The sequence below is a fragment of the Sinocyclocheilus grahami genome, unplaced genomic scaffold (genome assembly GCF_001515645.1).
Source record: "Sinocyclocheilus grahami isolate Dianchi unplaced genomic scaffold, SAMN03320097.WGS_v1.1 scaffold413.1, whole genome shotgun sequence".
Lineage (NCBI taxonomy): Eukaryota > Metazoa > Chordata > Actinopteri > Cypriniformes > Cyprinidae > Sinocyclocheilus > Sinocyclocheilus grahami.
Window position 1 is genome coordinate 1,569,773 of NW_015505592.1, and position 19,899 is coordinate 1,589,671.

General features: G+C 36.2%; 2 protein-coding genes across 2 annotated transcripts; both read right to left on the reverse strand.

Annotated features, from left to right (window-relative positions):
* Positions 1-1,999: 1,999 nt before the first annotated feature.
* On the reverse strand, positions 2,000-4,444 carry LOC107551058 (tubulin alpha-3 chain-like). The gene is made up of 3 exons (XM_016232548.1): positions 4,385-4,444; positions 2,338-2,560; positions 2,000-2,094 (listed from the first exon to the last, which is right to left on the reverse strand). The coding sequence occupies exons 1-3, from the start codon at positions 4,385-4,387 to the stop codon at positions 2,000-2,002; spliced, it is 321 nt and encodes a 106-aa protein (XP_016088034.1). The 5' UTR covers positions 4,388-4,444.
* A 1,359-nt stretch (positions 4,445-5,803) lies between these two features.
* On the reverse strand, positions 5,804-7,517 carry tuba8l5 (tubulin, alpha 8 like 5). The gene is given in 5 exon segments (XM_071582282.1): positions 5,804-6,501; positions 6,503-6,789; positions 6,885-7,033; positions 7,150-7,372; positions 7,480-7,517. Coding segments are annotated over 5 exon segments (1,341 nt in total). The 5' UTR covers positions 7,483-7,517; the 3' UTR covers positions 5,804-5,822.
* Positions 7,518-19,899: the final 12,382 nt, after the last annotated feature.

The window sequence follows — 19,899 nt, forward strand, 5'->3', positions numbered from 1 at the left end:
TTTATTGAATGCGGTAAATTACAAATAAATAACTTGTGTACATACAGTAGAGTAATATATCTGTGTAGTATAGTATATTTCAGTTTACTCGTTTGATAGTGTATGGCAATTTTTTTGTAATAAAATTAAACATTTGTTCACTAGAATTAACCAGAATGTGGTGAAGCCACCGGAAGTGCTTGAGCGGTCATATTAGTATGCCCAATCACCGTTACTGACCAAAAGCCCCTTTTGGCCTGCTGTAACAAACAAAAAAACAGGAGGGAGGGACGGGGGGTTATGCACTTACACCCTTACTGGAGATTCTGTGAATCTCCTTTGTCTGCTGGTTCACATCAGCTAAAAACAGAAACCACCTGTTCTAAGATCATGGCGTGGGCCTACACAGTCTCTAGTCTCATAAAATGAATAGCAGAACAGGTGAAAGTCCCAGGACATTACGAGCTGCAGCTTACATGTTCTCCACCACTAATTCCAGCTGATTCCTCGCATGAGCATCAACATCAGAATCCTGTGCACTGCTGTTTATAATTAGACTATTAATCACTTTCAGCTCACAGATATTATTACTATTATCAGCACAATAAATAAACAATAAAAAATATCATATAAGTAAATGTAATACCCAGCCCAGGCACTAAGAAGATCTAGCTGCATAAATGAATGTATCCACAAACATTTTGTATATAAGCAAATCACCTGGCATCTCATGTGACAGGACAACTTTATTTTCTATATGTTTATGGAAGAAAATGGTATTCCGCACCTTTTAAAACAAATATAGTGCACATCTATGTAGGGCTACTAGGCTACTACTACGCTTACCTTGATCCCATGGTATCTCTATCAACTGCAATCCCAAAGTATCTGTGTATGTAGTTTTTAAAAACGTGTGAAATGAATTTATATTTAAAAAATGTGTGAAATGAATTTTTTTATTGAATGCAGCAAATTACAAATAAATAACTTAAGTGTACATACAGTAGAGTAATTAATCACATATTCATGAGATATCTCTCCAGATATTACAGACTTCCTTAATGCCTACTGATATTTTATTGCTGCAATGTGAGACATTTACGCTCTCTAACTCAAAAGATATTTCTAATGACATTTTAAATGCTTTAAAAACTTTAGAAGATATCTTAAATGGATTGCTTTATCTTGGCGGCCTTATAATTTTTTTTGTCTAGATATGGACAAGAAAACACAGAAGAAGGCACAATAAATAATTCAACAAAAGGTGCTAAAAATATGAAATAAATAAATATGAACTTGTTTAATTGTAAAATATTTTTCATAGAAGTATTATGTCTGAGACCAGAGAGACGACACACAAAAGAATAAATTCTACCTTTTATTATTCCAATTTTATTAATGTAAAACCAATTGTAATGCAAATTGAATTTCAAGTAACTTTGTGTTTTGCAAAAATCTGATTTAATTTTGCCAGGCATTAATTCTGCCTCTTTAATATTCTTCTCCCTCTTCGTCCTCATCTCCGACGCTGTCGGTGCCGACTTCTTCATAATCTTTCTCCAGATGTTTATGGAAGAAAATGGTATTCCGCACCTTTTAAAACAAATATAGTGCACATCTATGTAGGGCTACTAGGCTACTACTACGCTCCACATTACTAGCGCATGCGCATTCGCGCTCGTTCAGGAGACGCTTGCTGTCAGCTCCGGATTCATCAAGTGAGTTAAATGCTTTACTTTCCAAATAAATATATTCACACTGACGACAGCATACTGTAAGTGTGATAGAACAACCTACACATGCAAAGACAATGAAGCGAATACCCGTACATGTGAAGTTACTAGTTAGAATGCGCTGAGAGATTGTGAATACGCCGTAGCAACGCACTCCACGTAATTCGACCAGTCAAAAATCAACAGCAGTCACTAAAAAGAGAAGAATTTACAACAGTTATTTCTGAAAGGCATATCAGCATATTGAATTATTACATACAAAATTATTATCAGAAGTAGGTGGCGGCTCAGGGGAGGCATAGCTTCCCAATAATTTTGAGGTGAAAATGGGAGGAGGACGATTTAAGGAACAGCTGGCGATATATGCCTGTGCGCACCTCATCTGAAGAGGAAAAAAACGGAAAAGCCTAAGTCCCTTTTCTTTTTTTATTCACAGTAGCAAATAAGAAGAAGAAGAAATCTAAATGGTCCAATAAATCAAGAAAAACAAATAAAGGTAATTTCCATAAAAGTGATTACTTATCAGGAAATCTATTTTGTAAAACTGTTGCTTTTCCAATATTTTGTAAAATGGTTTTCATGATCATTTAAATGGGTTATATTCTGTTTCTCAGGTTCAACTTACCAATCACAGTGGGTTCTAGATCAACAAAGATGGCACGTGGAACATGTTTCCCTGCTCCAGTCTCACTGAAGAAGGTGTTGAAGGAATCGTCTCCTCCTCCTATTGTCTTATCACTGGGCATCTGTCCATCTGGCTGAATACCGTGCTCCAGACAGTAAAGCTCCCAGCATGCATTTCCCATTTGGGCCCCAGCTTGGCCAACATGCATAGAGATACACTCACGCTAAAGGAAGAAGGAGAGTTATATTAAAAATATGAATGTAAGAGGCAGCTGTACATATCTTTGCTAAATGCTCTAAGCTAAAAAGAATAGTAACATGTTAGCTCCTAATATTTAACTTTTATTTAACTATGTCATATTTAACCGAGGGGGCCAGTTCTCGGCAAACTTCCAAAGGGAACCTCAAGGTGACTTAAAGTTATTTAAAATATGACAAAACAAGCATTAAAATAAACATAAATAAATACATATCAAGATATTCCTTATTTTAATTTACTCCCATTATTAATGGTTTATTTCCTTTGAAGAATCAGGGTTCCCAAAGTCTAGGAAAACCAGATATTTTTTTTTAGACCTAGAAAAGTAGTTTAAAGAAATAAAATCTTAAAATGTTATGGGCATTTTTATAATGAATGTAAATATTTCCTAGTTATGCCAAACAAACTCGTTTGTCATATATTTAATTATTTTAATTACAATTATTTTAGTTCATGTTTTATAAAGAAACTAGCCCGTAGAGTAAAATAAGTTTTGAAAAGAAAACTAGGGCCAGGGGCCTTGAAGTCAAAAAGGCTGAGAACCACTGAACTAAATGTTCTTTTATTGATTTGAATCCATCTTATTTTTCCCATAAGAGTGGGCGCGGCCACTTGTAAATTTAATGTGTCAGGCTTCCAGTGTCATCAGCTTCCAGCTATTTTTAGCTGTACAAAACAGCTCGTTTTGCTGCCTGATATTCCAAATTGTTGTCTTACCATAATATTTTAATGTATTGTCTTAGTTATGAACACACTGATTTGTAGTGCAAATAGTTTTACCATTTACGGCACGTTGTTATTCTTCTTGTTATTTCCCTACAGCGGCTAATGAACCTGAAGTCTCGCACATTCACAGAAAAACGGCTTAATTCCACGTTGAAAAATAAGATGGATAAGGAATTTATATAGTTAGGTTAACATGCTGACTGAGCTCACCCAAAGCTCAATACTGTCAACTTCATGCATTTTCCTAAGCTTTTGGACCTATTGTTCAATGGAGAACTCAGTTTTTTTCCTTCTAATTACATTTACATGCATGTTTTACCCTCTCCTCTAGACTGGGTCATAGGATCTCTAGTGTACAGAAGAAGAGACTGAGTGCGTTCCTTTGAGACCTCAGTCCACCCCCTCCCTGTCCCAGCTGTACACTCTCCTTTGTGTAACACAGAGATATCTCTCTCAGGGCTTTTCACTAGAACAGTTATATCTATTATTCTGCTATGCTCCAGATTTTGTCACTCATGATCTCATCTACTACCAATGCCTCTCTGTATGTCATAAAGGCATGAATGTATTTAGTTTCTGAGTAATAATTGCATGTCTCATGCTGTAGTTCCCCTATTCCTCCTCTTTAGTTGACTGAGTTTCAGTGAGCTATTTTGGCTCTGCAGACCCACCAAACATAAATAAATGTTATATTCAGAAAAGGCAAAGTACTGGAGTTTCCTGCTGACATGTGTCATAGTCTGGGATCAGGCTTTGAAGGCCGTAGCCACATCCTCTGTATAATGAAAGGCCAGCTTTGTGCCTGAAACTCAGCATGGCTTAATGATTTACATTTGATTATTTTTATAAACCTGTTTCAATAGTTGAACTACAGTGCTGCTAACTTTGTCTTCCACACAAAAATAATACACATAAGAGAATTTTTAAGCTATCATAGACTTTACTTAAATCTTTTAACATGCCTTAAGTGCACTAAATGTGAAATAATGCACATATGTGCATTTTAATGGAGCGATATATAAAAAGATTAGAATTAAGAATCGATCAAGCACTATGAACTTACCATCTTGTCAGATTTCCCTTCAGGCCGACTTGAGGATTCGGAAAGAGAAGGCAGATGTAGAGAAGAAAGGAGAGGTGGGGTTTTTATAGAGAAGGAAGAGGGAGGAGGAAGAGAGGGGGTTAGCAGGAAGTGGGATCGCCTGTCGGAGTGAGGAAAGTCATTCAGAAGGGCCGTCCTTCCTACACAAGCATAGTCTAGCTCCCTCTTGGGACTTTTGGGTCTGTGAAAAAAAACATCTGGCCCCTTTACCAGCTTTTTGGGCATTCGATAATGCTAAAAGCCAGGAAGGAATTTTACGGACTATATGTCAAAATTCTCCATGGTCATGTGTTAAAGTTGCATAGCAACTGTATAGGAAAATTGATATCTTGACTATTTGTAATATAATGCTTACAGCAGGATTCTGAATTCTTTGTGATTCCTGCATGAAGAAAAGCAAGTTTAAAGACTTCAGGGTGAAAGTGTCATTTCATATCAGTAATTACTTCACAAGTCTTTTGTGTGTAAAAAAACATTTTTGTGTCAAAGTACTGTAAACACAGCCCTATATTTGAAAACAGATATGTCTTTATCTCTTTCTCTGTTTACAAAGCATAAAAAGCACTATTGACTAAGATTTTCTATAGACATGGTTTTTGCTATACAGAAAGAGACACACAGGCCCAGTTGTCATCAGACTTTAATTTCTCTGCTACAGTGATAATGAAAGCAGAGACATTATCCAGGCTTTCATAGTGATGCCCAGTGACATGTACAAACAGCTGAATCATGAATAACAGCTATAGCAGTTGGTCATTTTTGTGCTGCATAGACACCGGTGGGGGGAAGGGCGTCTTCCTGGAAAATATTCTGTTTTGCATGTAGGCCTTTATCACTTTTGCATGTGCAAATATATTCCGATTTTTAAACAAATAACATGTCCAACTGTATACTATATCATGAAAGGAGTGCAGATAACACATTTTTAGAAAGAACTTGTCACCAGACTTTTTACTGCTTCTACTACTGCTTTTACAGTTAATTTGAACTTTTTTAATAGATTTAAGTTTAGCATTAAACAGAAAAAAAAACAGAAAAAGAATTAGGAACATTTAGTTAATGCATTAACATGAACAAACCATAAACATTTCATGAACTAACAATGTAAGCTTTTACACTATTGACTAATCGAGGTTAATTAAAAAACATTTATTATTGATCATATGTGTGTTAATTCATTAACATATGTTAATTTATACAACTTAAAATGTTTAAATGTAGAAATTACCAAAGATGAATAAATGCTGTAAAAGCATTTTTCATTAATATTTTATGTTAACTCATAGAATCTCATTATGAAGTGATACCAAAGAATGTAAAGCCCCCAAAACACTAAAATGCTGCATTTTAGAAGATAAAATTAATATTAGATTACCCTGAGATTACAAACAATCTGCATTTAAAATTCCACACCGTCCTCATCATCTCCGACGCTGTCGGTGCCGACTTCTTCATAATCTTTCTCCAGAGCTGCCATATCTTCTCTGGCCTCTGAGAACTCTCCTTCCTCCATTCCTTCACCCACATACCAGTGCACGAATGCTCTCTTGGCGTACATCAGGTCAAACTTGTGGTCTAGACGAGCCCAGGCCTCAGCAATGGCTGTAGTGTTGCTCAGCATGCAGACGGCTCTCTGAACTTTGGTCAGATCGCCACCAGGAACCACAGTTGGAGGCTGATAGTTGATACCTACTTTGAATCCAGTGGGACACCAGTCAACAAACTGGATGGTGCGTTTGGTCTTAATGGCAGCGATGGCAGAATTGACGTCTTTGGGCACCACATCTCCACGATACAGAAGGCAGCAGGCCATGTATTTACCATGACGAGGATCACACTTCACCATCTGATTAGACGGCTCAAAGCAGGCGTTGGTTATGTCAGCCACAGATAGCTGCTCATGATACGCCTTTTCAGCAGAGATCACAGGAGCGTATGTAGCCAGAGGGAAATGAATACGTGGGTAGGGCACCAAGTTGGTTTGGAACTCGGTGAGATCCACATTCAGAGCTCCGTCAAATCTCAGCGAGGCCGTGATGGAGGACACAATCTGCCCGATGTGCCTGTTGAGGTTGGTGTTGCTCGATGTCCAGGTTTTTACGGCAGATGTCATAGATGGCTTCATTGTCCACCATGAAGGCACAGTCAGAGTGCTCCAGGGTGGTGTGGGTGGTCAGGATGGAGTTGTAGGGCTCCACCACCGCTGTGGACACTTGAGGAGCAGGATAGATGGCAAATTCGAGCTTGGACTTCTTGCCGTAGTCGACAGAGAGGCGCTCCATCAGCAGAGAGGTGAAGCCAGAGCCAGTACCTCCACCAAAGCTGTGGAACACCAGGAAACCTTGGAGGCCAGTGCACTGATCACTCTTTTGAAAGAAAAGAGAAAAAGAGCTCACCAAAAAGACTCATTTTTACCTCATTACATTATTACAAACTTATAAATTAGACTGAAAAGTATTACCAGTTTGCGAATACGATCCAGAACTGAATCAATGATCTCCTTGCCAATGGTGTAATGTCCCCTGGCATAGTTATTGGCAGCGTCCTCTTTTCCAGTGATGAGTTGTTCTGGGTGAAAGAGTTGGCGGTAGGTGCCGGTCCGTACTTCATCTACATTCAAAGAAGGAAGTTTCAATCAGACTTTTTGCTTTCAATTCACTAAAAGGACATAATTTTAGTATTCTCATGTACATGCTATTTTAAACCATTTTAAATTTGTCCCATACCAATCACAGTGGGTTCCAGATCAACAAAGATGGCACGTGGAACATGTTTTCCTGAAGCCGTCTCACTGAAGAAGGTGTTGAAGGAATCATCTCCTCCTCCTTTTGTCTTATCACTGGGCATCTGTCCATCCGGCTGGATACCGTGCTCCAGACAGTAAAGCTCCCAGCATGCATTACCAATCTGTGCTCCAGCTTGGCCAACATGGACGGAAATGCACTCACGCTGCAGATTGAGAATTATTTACTTTCATATTAATTTATTTAATCATACAGACCAAATATATGAATATTGAAATAATGTGTAATAGAAAAAAAGTTGGTATGTGTTACCATATTGTATTTTGTCTTCCAGCCGATGCTCAGGGTTCGGAACGAAGCTCTAAATGTGTCAAAGTCTGACACCGAACATTTATTTATACCTGGAGCATCATGCGGCTACAGTGTTCTTTGTAATCTGAGAAACCCCTGATGTCGATACTATCTTCAGGCTGAAAAAGGAGGAAGACAAAAAGAAAAATGAGGTTAGCACCTCCTACACTCATAGGAATAGCTTATTGTTAGTGCAAGGTATGAATTTGAATAGACGGGTGATGAACAATATTACAAAAAGCTCCTTTGATCCTCTGGGGAGCATTCTGACAAGCACAGCTGAGCAAACTTTATGCCTTTACAAGTGCAAAATCTTGGTTCATGTATTCTCAACACAAAGAAGCATATATCTAAGAAATAATTTGTAGGTTACTCATGCAGAGGAACCACTTTCATGAATTAATAATGGCTCCTCTTATTACCGAGAGTAATGTGATATCCTCTCTGTGTGCTCTGAATGAGGTTTGTTGCAGGAGAGTGAAAAATAATACAATAGTTGCTCAGATTGACTTATATAGATACTGAAAACTATATACCTTAAAATTTTCTTTTATGTGACTTCCTGAAAATTGCAAAAACACAGTGCACATCCTTTTTCTTGTAACCCTAGCCTGAGTATCTGCTGCTCAGACAAAGCCTGTTTGAATGTGAACAGAATTAAGATGATTTTTTAGTTCTTGATTTATCAATTTCACGTCTCTGTGACTACATGTATCTGTTTACAAAAGTGCCTTCAAATTAAAACATGACTGTACAGGGATCACTTTACTTCAGAAGTAATACTCTTAATGTGTGTAGAATATTAAATTTCACTGTTTCATGTTTTGCTTCCAGCTTTCCTCTGGCATGTAGTGTTATTACAACCAAACAAAAAAAAAAGAATGTCATTAGTCTTATATATTGCTTGGTAAATTATTTCTTCATTCTACAGATAAATATTGACTCCATATGTCGACTGTCGTTTTATAAACTCAGTCAACTTTAATGTTAACTTTTACTTTACTCTAAAGTTTTTTTATGCTAGCCCCTAGTGGTTGTAAAAGGTAAACGAGAAACATGGCATAATCCGAATAAACAGTCCATTTAACAATTTGACCAGCAGAGATGGCAGAAAAACCTTTTGGCAGAATTTTTCATTCAGAGTAGTAAATGTTTGTTTCAAGTTTACTGCATGGTTAATTACCATGGAATATGCAAATCCAATAAAGTACATTTTCTACTTTTCTGTTAATTTCTCTAAAAGATTTGAATAAACATCTCCCTTGTACATCTCAGAATTGAATAGCACTATTGATATTGCTGGTGTTTGATTTGTTCTTGTTACCGTAACCGTGACTGGATAAACCTGTTTCCTCATCTGCTTGACTGTTAAGTTAGGGCACTTTAAGCTGGCCATTTATTAACAGACAGAACAAATCAGAAGTCTATATGCTAATAGCATCTGACTGATTACCACATGGTGTAATTTGTATGTTTGCAACTAATGAATGTAGCTGAAAAATATTGCACTTAAAGTTTAAGTCAGACAGCTTGGTATCAAAGGCCTAGGTTTATGACAAAAATACATTATTAATTGACAGACCAAAAAAAACCAACCAATAGTCGTACTTTTTTTTCTTCTTCTTCTCTCTTTCCATACAGCAGATATTTGTTTATGGGGGCCAGATGAGTGTCCAAATGAGTAAAAGCTGTGGGGAGCTGTGCAGTTCGGAGCACAGCTTTCAGCCTGATGGCCAGATTCCCAGCTGCTGGTGAACCAATGCATGATGACCCCTTTACCCCCTTCTTCAGCGAGAACAATGCTGGAAAACGTGTCCAGCAGCGAGCCTCCTTTATTGATCTGGAAACTTCTGTTATTGGTATGTCAGTCTTCAAAGTGATAGATATCAGCCAATCAGTGTTTCCTGTGTGTCACTTTAGATAGCACAGTCAGACTGATTTTGCAAAGGCAAACTGTTGCAACTAGCTTAAGAGAGTGTAATTGTTATTCTACTTCACCAAAAAGCTAAATATTTAGCAAATTCTGGATACATGTTTCTGAAGATAACTGTATATCCATTGTGCATTGTGGCAAAAACACCACTAGGGGACAGTATAAGTCATGCTGTTTAGAGAAGCGTCTCAAATGTGTTGAGAAGAATATTTTCATATTAATCATGATATATATGATTTTTGTAAGTCAGCTTATTTATTTGAAATAACTGAATATTTCTTAATAAAATCAACTGAAAGTGAAAATGTGTGACTGCATGTAGACCCAAATTTACAATGTTAAAAACTGCCTGGATATTAAGACATTATGAATAAATGAATAAATAAATATCGAAATATGATACAAATTACAGTACACAGAAATTGGGAAATTGGCTATATATGTATATATAATGTATAACATAATATGTATAATATAATATAGACTGCACAGGAAGCTTTGTGGAGGACTGAGGGGGACTAAGCGGTACTCAAGTCCACTAACTGGGACTTGAACTCGGGTCACCCGATGTGTCAGTTCAGAGTTTTTTTTTTTATCCTTATCCTTTGAAATAATAGTGCATATTTTCACATCCATGCTCATATATATTCTTTAGTGATGTATATGTGCAAACACATAATAATCCTGTTTCCAGGTTTACATTCTGCTAGAATATATGTATATAATATTTATATACAGCTGATGAAATTAGGCAAAGAATCCACTAAGCAGTGGCCAACAGGTCTCAGACCATCACAAAGAAATATGTTGGCCAACAGATTTACAGCTATCAAGGTCAGCAAGCCCAAAGTGACGTCGTACCTCTTTCAATGTCCTAATTAATCACTAGAGTGACCTTAACCCTGTAGCTCAAACACACACAGAGGAACGAATTACACTTTGATTAAGGTTTGCACAGTTACGCCCTCACCAACAACCCTGGGTGTCATGCTTACAGTGTATTTGATTGCCTTTCATGCGTTACCTTTTTACTGGTTGTTTTTAGTAGCCTAAACTTTTCCAAAAGAGAATATGAAAGGCTTTTAGTTATTTTTGAAAAGATGCATTACATTTTCTGCACACCTATGAGCATTAACTCTCTTTATAATCTGTTTTGTGTCTTTTGCAGAAATGGACTTCACTAGGGTGATATATATATTAGCAGAGTAAAAACAGTCATAAATAATGGAAAATTTAGAGTAGGAAAAAATGTCACTTGTTTACAATACGATGAAACAGGCTGTGTGATTAAGAAATTATATTTCTTATGTAATCTAATTAAGCGTATTTCCTATGCTGGATTTAGATGGAGCCCCTGGGAGCAACTAAAACACAAATGGTGTGAAACTGGCAATGGCATTCAGCTGTTAGCTGATTACATTGATTCCATTTATTTGTGACCGTTTTCCAGTCACTTCACTCCTGAAGGTGAGTATTTCATCTCTATATAAACACTTTGGACTCAGTGAGATTCAAAGCTTACAGAAGGGCTCTAAGAATGCAGATTGGAATTCGCAAAGCGTTTTGGGATAATCAATACTGACATGGATCAATGCAAATAATTATTGATTTAATTAATTAACACACTCCACTTTCCTCTCATTCACTTACGCAATTAAGAATATGAAATGCCGACATAGCTTATTTAGTCAAATATATTTACACATCATCTATCTGAGAGTTGTAATTGGGAAATTTGAATACAAAATGTGGAGACAACTGTGGTCTTGATCTAAAAACTCTTCAGCAGCCCAAATAGACACCGTTAGTGTGGAATTCAGGTTCTTTGATAAAGGTTTTGGATCTTATTAATCTTAAACATGCCAGTCGTCAGCTTGTTGCTTTCTGTTTTGTATGTTTGCAGTGAACAGAAAGCAAAATCTATGGTTGACACTCTCTTCCCAGCTGACAGGGAACCCTCTGAGAACTAATACTAATATTCTATAAAGGTTCTGTCAAAATTACAAAGAAAATATTCTTACAGTAATGTTAATGTTAATTTTGACAATAAATTAAAAGATAACTTGAAAACTATTTGAATTGAAAAATTCTGATTTTTTTTCCACAATTCGGAGAAAAAAAGTCAGTAATTGTATATTCAGAATTGCAAGAAAATTGCAAAATTCTGAGTTTGTTTATATCTCACAATTCTCAGAGCTTATATGAAAAAAGTCTGAATTGTGATATAAAAAGTTGCACATGACCTTTTTTATGTTTTTATTCTGTGGAGCTCCTTTATTTCCACAATTTAATGAATTAGCTGTTTAGTTTAGTTTTATAGTTTAGCACTAGAGCTCATAGCATCGTTCAGAAGAGAACATGCACATGATGTTTGCATAATGAATTGAAAATGAACGTTCAAATAACCAAGGAAAATATTTTAAAATATTACAAAAATTGTTATTTTGGCTTTTGAGATAGTGGCTACATGAGGAATAATCTCAATCTGGGTTGTTAGGCTCGAGACATCTGTTCTTGATGTGAGTTTTTGTGTATGCGATTTAAGGGTTATGGTTTTGACCATTTCTATGGTCAATTACGAATGGATTTACAGAATTTGTAACATGGTTTAATCCTGTGACAGTTAAAGCATGCTGGTAATTTATTGGCCATGTCTTAAGGTTTGATAGGGTCTAATTGGTGGATTAAGGCCTTTTAAAACAGATTAAGACTGATGGGATTATGTGGCTGTGAGGGAGATGAGTTAAAACAGGAGACACAGCACGAGTTAGGGGTATCAGTGGCAGGGGGAATTAGTTGATTAAAGCAGCCCAGGAGGAGGCGTAGGGCCGTGATTTATTCCTGCTAGTGGGTGGTGGAACATTTGTGTATTCTTCAACACTGTTGTCAGAGCGAGAGTGAAAAGTCTTCATCAATTTGTACCCATTATCATGTCAATAGACTAAGAAGGGTTGGGCATAAACACATGCACTCACACACACTTCTGTTCCCTCCATCTGTGTGAGTTCCTGAAATAATTCAGTCTGATATGGGATTCTATCCCTGGCCAACATTCTCTCTCTCTCTCTCTTACTCGCTGTCACACACACACACACACACACACACACAGGTTTACATTTGTGAAAAGTGGGGACATCTTATAGGCGTAATGGTTTTTATACTGCACAGACCGTATATTCTATTGCCCTACACCAACCCTACCCCTAAACCTACCCCTTACAGGAAACTTTGTGCTATTTCAGATTTTCAATACACTCCATTCTGTGTGATTTATAAGCGTTTTGAAAAATGGGCACATAGGTTAATGTCCTGAAAAGTCACCTTCTCCTTGTAATACCTATGTTATACCTTTGTCATTATACAAATTTATGTCCTCATTTGTCACAAAAACGCACACGCACACACACACACACACACTCCAGAGTCCTTTTACCATAAACCTTATTAATTTTCCTGAAACAGTGACACAAACAAGCCCTCATGTTGATTAAATGGACGGACAGCATTGGAACACCAGGACTTTGAACACTACTGTTGCTTATTTTAGCAGAAAACGAGTAATATTATGTAACAACGTGGGTTTATCTAAAAACAACAAATGTATTGCAAATGTTTCTGCACTTAATCTACAAATCGTTCTTACACTCAAGGTCACAAGTAAAAATGCTCACTGTTGAGTTTAGCCTAGCTGGACTCATTGTGAATCCAAGATAGCCCCAATACTTCATATTTGCTCATTTCAAGGATTTCAAAGGACATTTTCATGCTAAATTTAATCAGAGAAACAGAAATAAACATTTCTAGATATGCAAAACCGAGAAAAAGACTTGAAAAGCAATTGAATCCTTAATCAAAGTGCATTTTAGCCAAATTCTGAACTTAATCTCCTGGTCTCTATTACTGACACTTTATATAATAAAGGACAGATTATATATTCTATAACGCTGGCTATGCTGAGAGCGCAATTAAAGTTCTCTGTGATTTGTTTTCATTGACCTGTAAACAATACCAGGTGTTAAAGCATTTCAAAAGACAAATGACAGTCTGTCCTTTGATGCTTATCCATTGAGGACTTCTGCACCTACCCAGGGCCCATTGAAGAGTCACACTGCAGTATGGCTCTTTGCCAACGCAAACAGTATAAACAAACAAACTCAGAGACACAAGTACGCAAGATTATATTTGTGGGTGAGGCCGTGTGATTTCATAGCACATTCATTGTCATTTAATTCTTTATCCAAAATACCATTTTAGATGATCTAACTGCTGCTGAATAAACTTGAATGAATGAATAGAAATTAATCCCCATTCAAGTTTTCTTTGTGTGCCAGGAAAAAGAAAGAAAAACTGTTGATATTGTGCTTATATATTGATCAAACAAAGGACTGTTCGACTATTATATATTCTATTATACTATAGTAAATACTGAATTGTTAGACTGAATTAATAGTGAAGTTTGTTATTGTAGCTCAAATAGTGTGGTGCTACATTACCAAGGTCAAAGGTTTGATTTTTAAACCAATAAAATGTGTACTTGAAATGTATTGTGAGTCACTTTGGGGCATCTGTCTAATGTTTAAATGTAAATCCATGTCTTGGTATTTCAGTTGCGTATAGGTTCCAATTTGCATTGTACATACTTTATGCAAAATGTTTTTGTGTTGCTAAAATGCATTAAACTAGGCATTAATCAGTGCTTGCAAAGGACATATTAATCATTCTATAGGAACAGCAGGACATTTAACTAATGCATGACCAGATGTACACTTTAGCAGTGCTGCAGTGTTTTAATTAGTCCAATTGCAGCGAATGTCCAACCCTCCTTCCACACCAAAAAAAAAAGAAGGGTTAAGCAGCCTGATAAATGGCTTCTTCCATTGAATACAGGCTTTTGGGTGTACTGGGGCTCATTTTGGCCGCATTCCCCCCCCCCCTCCCTCGTGTCTCTCTGGGGTCAGTCAGTGAGGCGATAATTGAGAGATTCCCAAACAGTAATCTCTTATCTGCCTGATTGACCTCAAGTCCTATTCAGTAGAAAGCACCCAAGTGACATCTGTTGACTCTGCTTGAAAAGGACATCGCAGGCTGCATTTGTTTAAGCGGCTGTACACCCTTTGTGATGGCAGTGTCCCCTGCATCTATAAAAATGATGAGCAGTTAAACACTCCAGCTTGTTTTCAGAGGTGGCATTAGCTTGTCTTGATGCTAAGTGGGCAATTCACAGGGAAACTAATCGAGTCACACTTTATACAAAGAAATCTTCACATTTATTAGGCACATATGAAAAAAACACCAAGATAAACTAGTTGTTCATAACTATTGAGCATTTAAATTTGAACAAAATAGGTGGTGAAAACCTGCTGTTTTTACAGTTTAATTGCAACATATGCACCAAAATAGCTTGTACGTTTGATTCAGATTCTGCATAGATGTATTTTTTAATCTTATTAGGGCTGATATAAGTGTGAATAACAAATTGAAAATGGTTGGTATAGTGTGCTTTAGCATAATAAACATTTTAGAATGTGCGCGCCTACAAATGTGAGAGACACCTGATGTATGACCTTCCCAGTTTTGACTCCAAACGTGTTGCAACCGTACCTCAATAAATCATCCATCTTAATCAAAGTAGAACCCTCCTCCATCACTAAAGCAGAGCAGCGAGTCCAACTCCACTACACAATGCGGCATAATGGAACTATTTATTTCTATAATGCCGCATTGTCACTGTGATGTTGTGCCCTCGGGACGATGACGGAGAGGTGAGGAAGTGCTAGAACAGAAAGGGGGGGGGGGGTCTAATTAGCGAATGAAATTTCATGTTGGGCTCCATAGGAGATAAATTAGCTTTTGACAGCTCCTCCCTTTCAGCTTGTCAGAACCTCTGACAGAACGGCCAGTTAACGGATTGCTAATTCCTCTTTTAGGCCCCACCGCTTCGGACTGCTGTACACAACCAAGACCATTTCCTAAATGGGCTGCTGCTATATGTTGCGGTGGCAACATGCAACTTTACATAGATGTGATTATACCAACCTGATCTTATGCAGGAAATGTAACTATTTTAGGAGGTGCCAATTTTGTATGAATCTGTACAATTTGAGTTGTACAAAAACACAGAGTAAGCTTAATGAAGGTCCACCTCTAAACTTAACCAGCATTGGGAGTAACCATCATGGATGTCCATACATTCACTTTTTCTAAATTTCTAAATTGCCTAAAATGTCTGGGATTCAGTCTACAGTCCTCAAAATGTATAAGTGCACGTATTTGCATTGCTTTGACCGTTCTCTGTAGATTCTAATTTCTTGCGCTCCATGATTGTTTGATTATATGCATGCATGCTATTGGTCAAACTACTTTTCATTCATTACCTTCAGCAAGTATGAAAACAATAGGAAAGCTTAATTCCAGTTACAGGTCAGCTTATTATCCACAAAGTCATTTTGAGTGTAGTGATGACTGTTGATGATTCAACTTATTAGGAAACTTAAAATTTACATTGTCCACGTTGAAAAAAATCGGAACTAGAAAATCAAATTTAAACCTGAAAGGAAACGTAAGTTTTTTTAAAGTAATTTACACTTTAAAAAAAGAAAAAAGAAAGAAATGCAATTACTGAAAACTAATAAATATTTAAAATTCTGCACTATTTTATATCACTAATCATAAACTTGGAACACTGATTACGTGAACTCATATAATGTATGTTAATTATACATGTACATAATTATATGAATTTTTTACTTTAACCTTTATATATATACAGTATATATATATACACATATATATGTATATATACATATTTAAACTTCCCATTAAATTTGCAATGGGAAAAAATATTACATTTGAAAAATGCAGCATTTTCACTAGTGTTTCCAACACCCAAGGTCAGTAATGGGCAAGATACTAAATTATTCACAAGCCAGACTTGTTTCTGGATGAGAATATGCTTTCTTGGACCCTTTTTGTGCCCCCTGACTTGATCCCCCATTGATCATCACCCATTTAAATACACCTTGCAGCCAATGCAGTCACTCTGCAAATTGGCATAGATTTGCAAAGCAAATATTAAATTTTAACGACAACCTTCCAGACAAACACAGAGATTTAATGTGCACATGTCATTATCTAAGAGAATATTTTAATGAATTGCTGATGGAAATCAGATGCTGTAATTTATGAATGACATGTTTATGATATAAAAGCACAGACATAATCAGTATATAAAGGAATCGCAGGCTTTACATAGATGGTATTTGTTTAAGGGTTATTTTATACAATACAACGGATGTTGGTGTGTAGACACATATTTATTGGAATTAAAAGGTATCAGTTTTTGTAGTGTTGCTTTCTACTATTCTGTCTGAAGATATGCAAATCTCATCGTAGTCTTTTTAAGCAAACAGTACTTTGCATGTGAGCCAAGGTATCGGTCCGCAATTCAGAAAGGTGAGGTGGGTGGTTTTGAATTATAGTTGTGCGGTCTGAGGACTGTCTGATTAAAAAACATATAGTCTATTGGTGGGTGGGGCTGCTTATTGTACTGCAGGATTAGGTGCAACCATTTGGACAAGCAGGCCTAATTGAACTGTCATATTTAATTTGCTCACCTCTGACAGCCGCACACACATACAGCCCTGGATGAATCTGTGAGCTGACTAGGATGGTCCTTGAAGATAAACACAGAGGCTGATTAGATGTAGTAGTTATCCATCATGCCTGTCCTGTAATATATCTCCAGACTGACCAAACACACACATTGCTGTACACAAAGGGCACGGCAATTCAGCCCTGCCTTCTGTGCATGTTGTTTGATTTTTGCTTTGCTAATTAAATTCCACCCTGACAAATAAAAATATGGCTATACTTTGGAAGTTATTACATTGTGGTTCAGAAATCTGGAATGATATCCCATAAATCATTGTGGCTCAGGAGCAATAAGGGCCCTAAAGGAATGTTCTGATTAAACCTTTTTAATATTTGCCTAGGGCACATCACCTTATATCTCTGTAAGGAATAAGAAGAACATTCATTAATTCCTTTCCATTTCTTTCTTTTTTTTTTTTTTTTTACAAAATGTATAATCTCAGTGCCATCTTTCTTTCTTGACATATTTTAATGAAAGGTATAATCTCATAATTGATGTTGCGCTTTATTTTTTTTTATTTATGAAATAATTGGTATTGCGCTTTTTTAATGAAATGTTATAATCTCATAATTGGTATTTGTACGTTATTTATTTATCTGTTTATATACTTTTATGAAATGTATAATTTCATAATTAGAATCACACTTTATTTACTTATTTATTTTATTAAAAACAATCTCATAGTTGATATTGCATTTAACCTTGCAGCCAATGCAGTCACTCTGCAAATTGGCATAGATTTGCAAAGCAAATATTAAATTTTAACGACAACCTTCCAGACAAACACAGAGATTTAATGTGCACATGTCATTATCTAAGAGAATATTTTAATGAATTGCTGATGGAAATCAGATGCTGTAATTTATGAATGACATGTTTATGATATAAAAGCACAGACATAATCAGTATATAAAGGAATCGCAGGCTTTACATAGATGGTATTTGTTTAAGGGTTATTTTATACAATACAACGGATGTTGGTGTGTAGACACATATTTATTGGAATTAAAAGGTATCAGTTTTTGTAGTGTTGCTTTCTACTATTCTGTCTGAAGATATGCAAATCTCATCGTAGTCTTTTTAAGCAAACAGTACTTTGCATGTGAGCCAAGGTATCGGTCCGCAATTCAGAAAGGTGAGGTGGGTGGTTTTGAATTATAGTTGTGCGGTCTGAGGACTGTCTGATTAAAAAACATATAGTCTATTGGTGGGTGGGGCTGCTTATTGTACTGCAGGATTAGGTGCAACCATTTGGACAAGCAGGCCTAATTGAACTGTCATATTTAATTTGCTCACCTCTGACAGCCGCACACACATACAGCCCTGGATGAATCTGTGAGCTGACTAGGATGGTCCTTGAAGATAAACACAGAGGCTGATTAGATGTAGTAGTTATCCATCATGCCTGTCCTGTAATATATCTCCAGACTGACCAAACACACACATTGCTGTACACAAAGGGCACGGCAATTCAGCCCTGCCTTCTGTGCATGTTGTTTGATTTTTGCTTTGCTAATTAAATTCCACCCTGACAAATAAAAATATGGCTATACTTTGGAAGTTATTACATTGTGGTTCAGAAATCTGGAATGATATCCCATAAATCATTGTGGCTCAGGAGCAATAAGGGCCCTAAAGGAATGTTCTGATTAAACCTTTTTAATATTTGCCTAGGGCACATCACCTTATATCTCTGTAAGGAATAAAAAGAACATTTATTAATTCCTTTCCATTTCTTTCTTTTTTTTTTTTTTTTTACAAAATGTATAATCTCAGTGCCATCTTTCTTTCTTGGCATATTTTAATGAAAGGTATAATCTCATAATTGATGTTGCGCTTTATTTTTTTTTATTTATGAAATAATTGGTATTGCGCTTTTTTAATGAAATGTTATAATCTCATAATTGGTATTTGTACGTTATTTATTTATCTATTTATATACTTTTATGAAATGTATAATTTCATAATTAGAATCACACTTTATTTACTTATTTATTTTATTAAAAACAATCTCATAGTTGATATTGCATTTATTTTATTCGTTCATTCATTCATTTTTTTTTAAATATATAATCTCATAACTGGTATTGTACTTTATTTAGTTAGTTATTTTTTTATTAAATACATAATCTCACAATTAGTATTGCATTTGTTATTTTGTTTATTTATTTAATTAAATATATTATCTTACAGTTGGTATTGCACTTTATTTATTTAGTTATTTTTTATGAAGTGCATAATCAGATAGTTGATAATGCATTTAATTATTCATTTAGTTGTTTTTTATTAAATGTACAATCTTATAATTGGTATTTCACTCGAGTTTTTTTTTATTAAATGCATAATCTCATCATTAATATTCATTTATTTATTCATTTTTATATATTTTTGTGTCTTTCTGTGTGCATATGTCCCAGCAGGAGAACCACCCACGATGCACCACCAGCTCCTGATGTTGCCACCATTTTTTCCGGAGCAGCAGATGTTTGTAGCAACTCCGCCGGACTAATTATCCTCTTTGTGTAGTACGTGCACGTGTTTGTGTTCAACTTTCTGTTATGCTTTAACTCCACAACGGTAGGATTTAGCAGTAATTATCCAGAAACACACCCCTCTTGCCTCTGCCATTGTCTTGATGTCTGGGCAACATAGCCGTCATTAATCAAATGATTCAATGCAGGCCTGAACTAGTTAACCTGCACCACCCAGCCCTGGTTACTGAGGAAGTTTTCAATTCCCTCTGGTCAATCACAAGGACACAAGAGTGCAACAATGGGCTGGTTATGAATGGAAATGA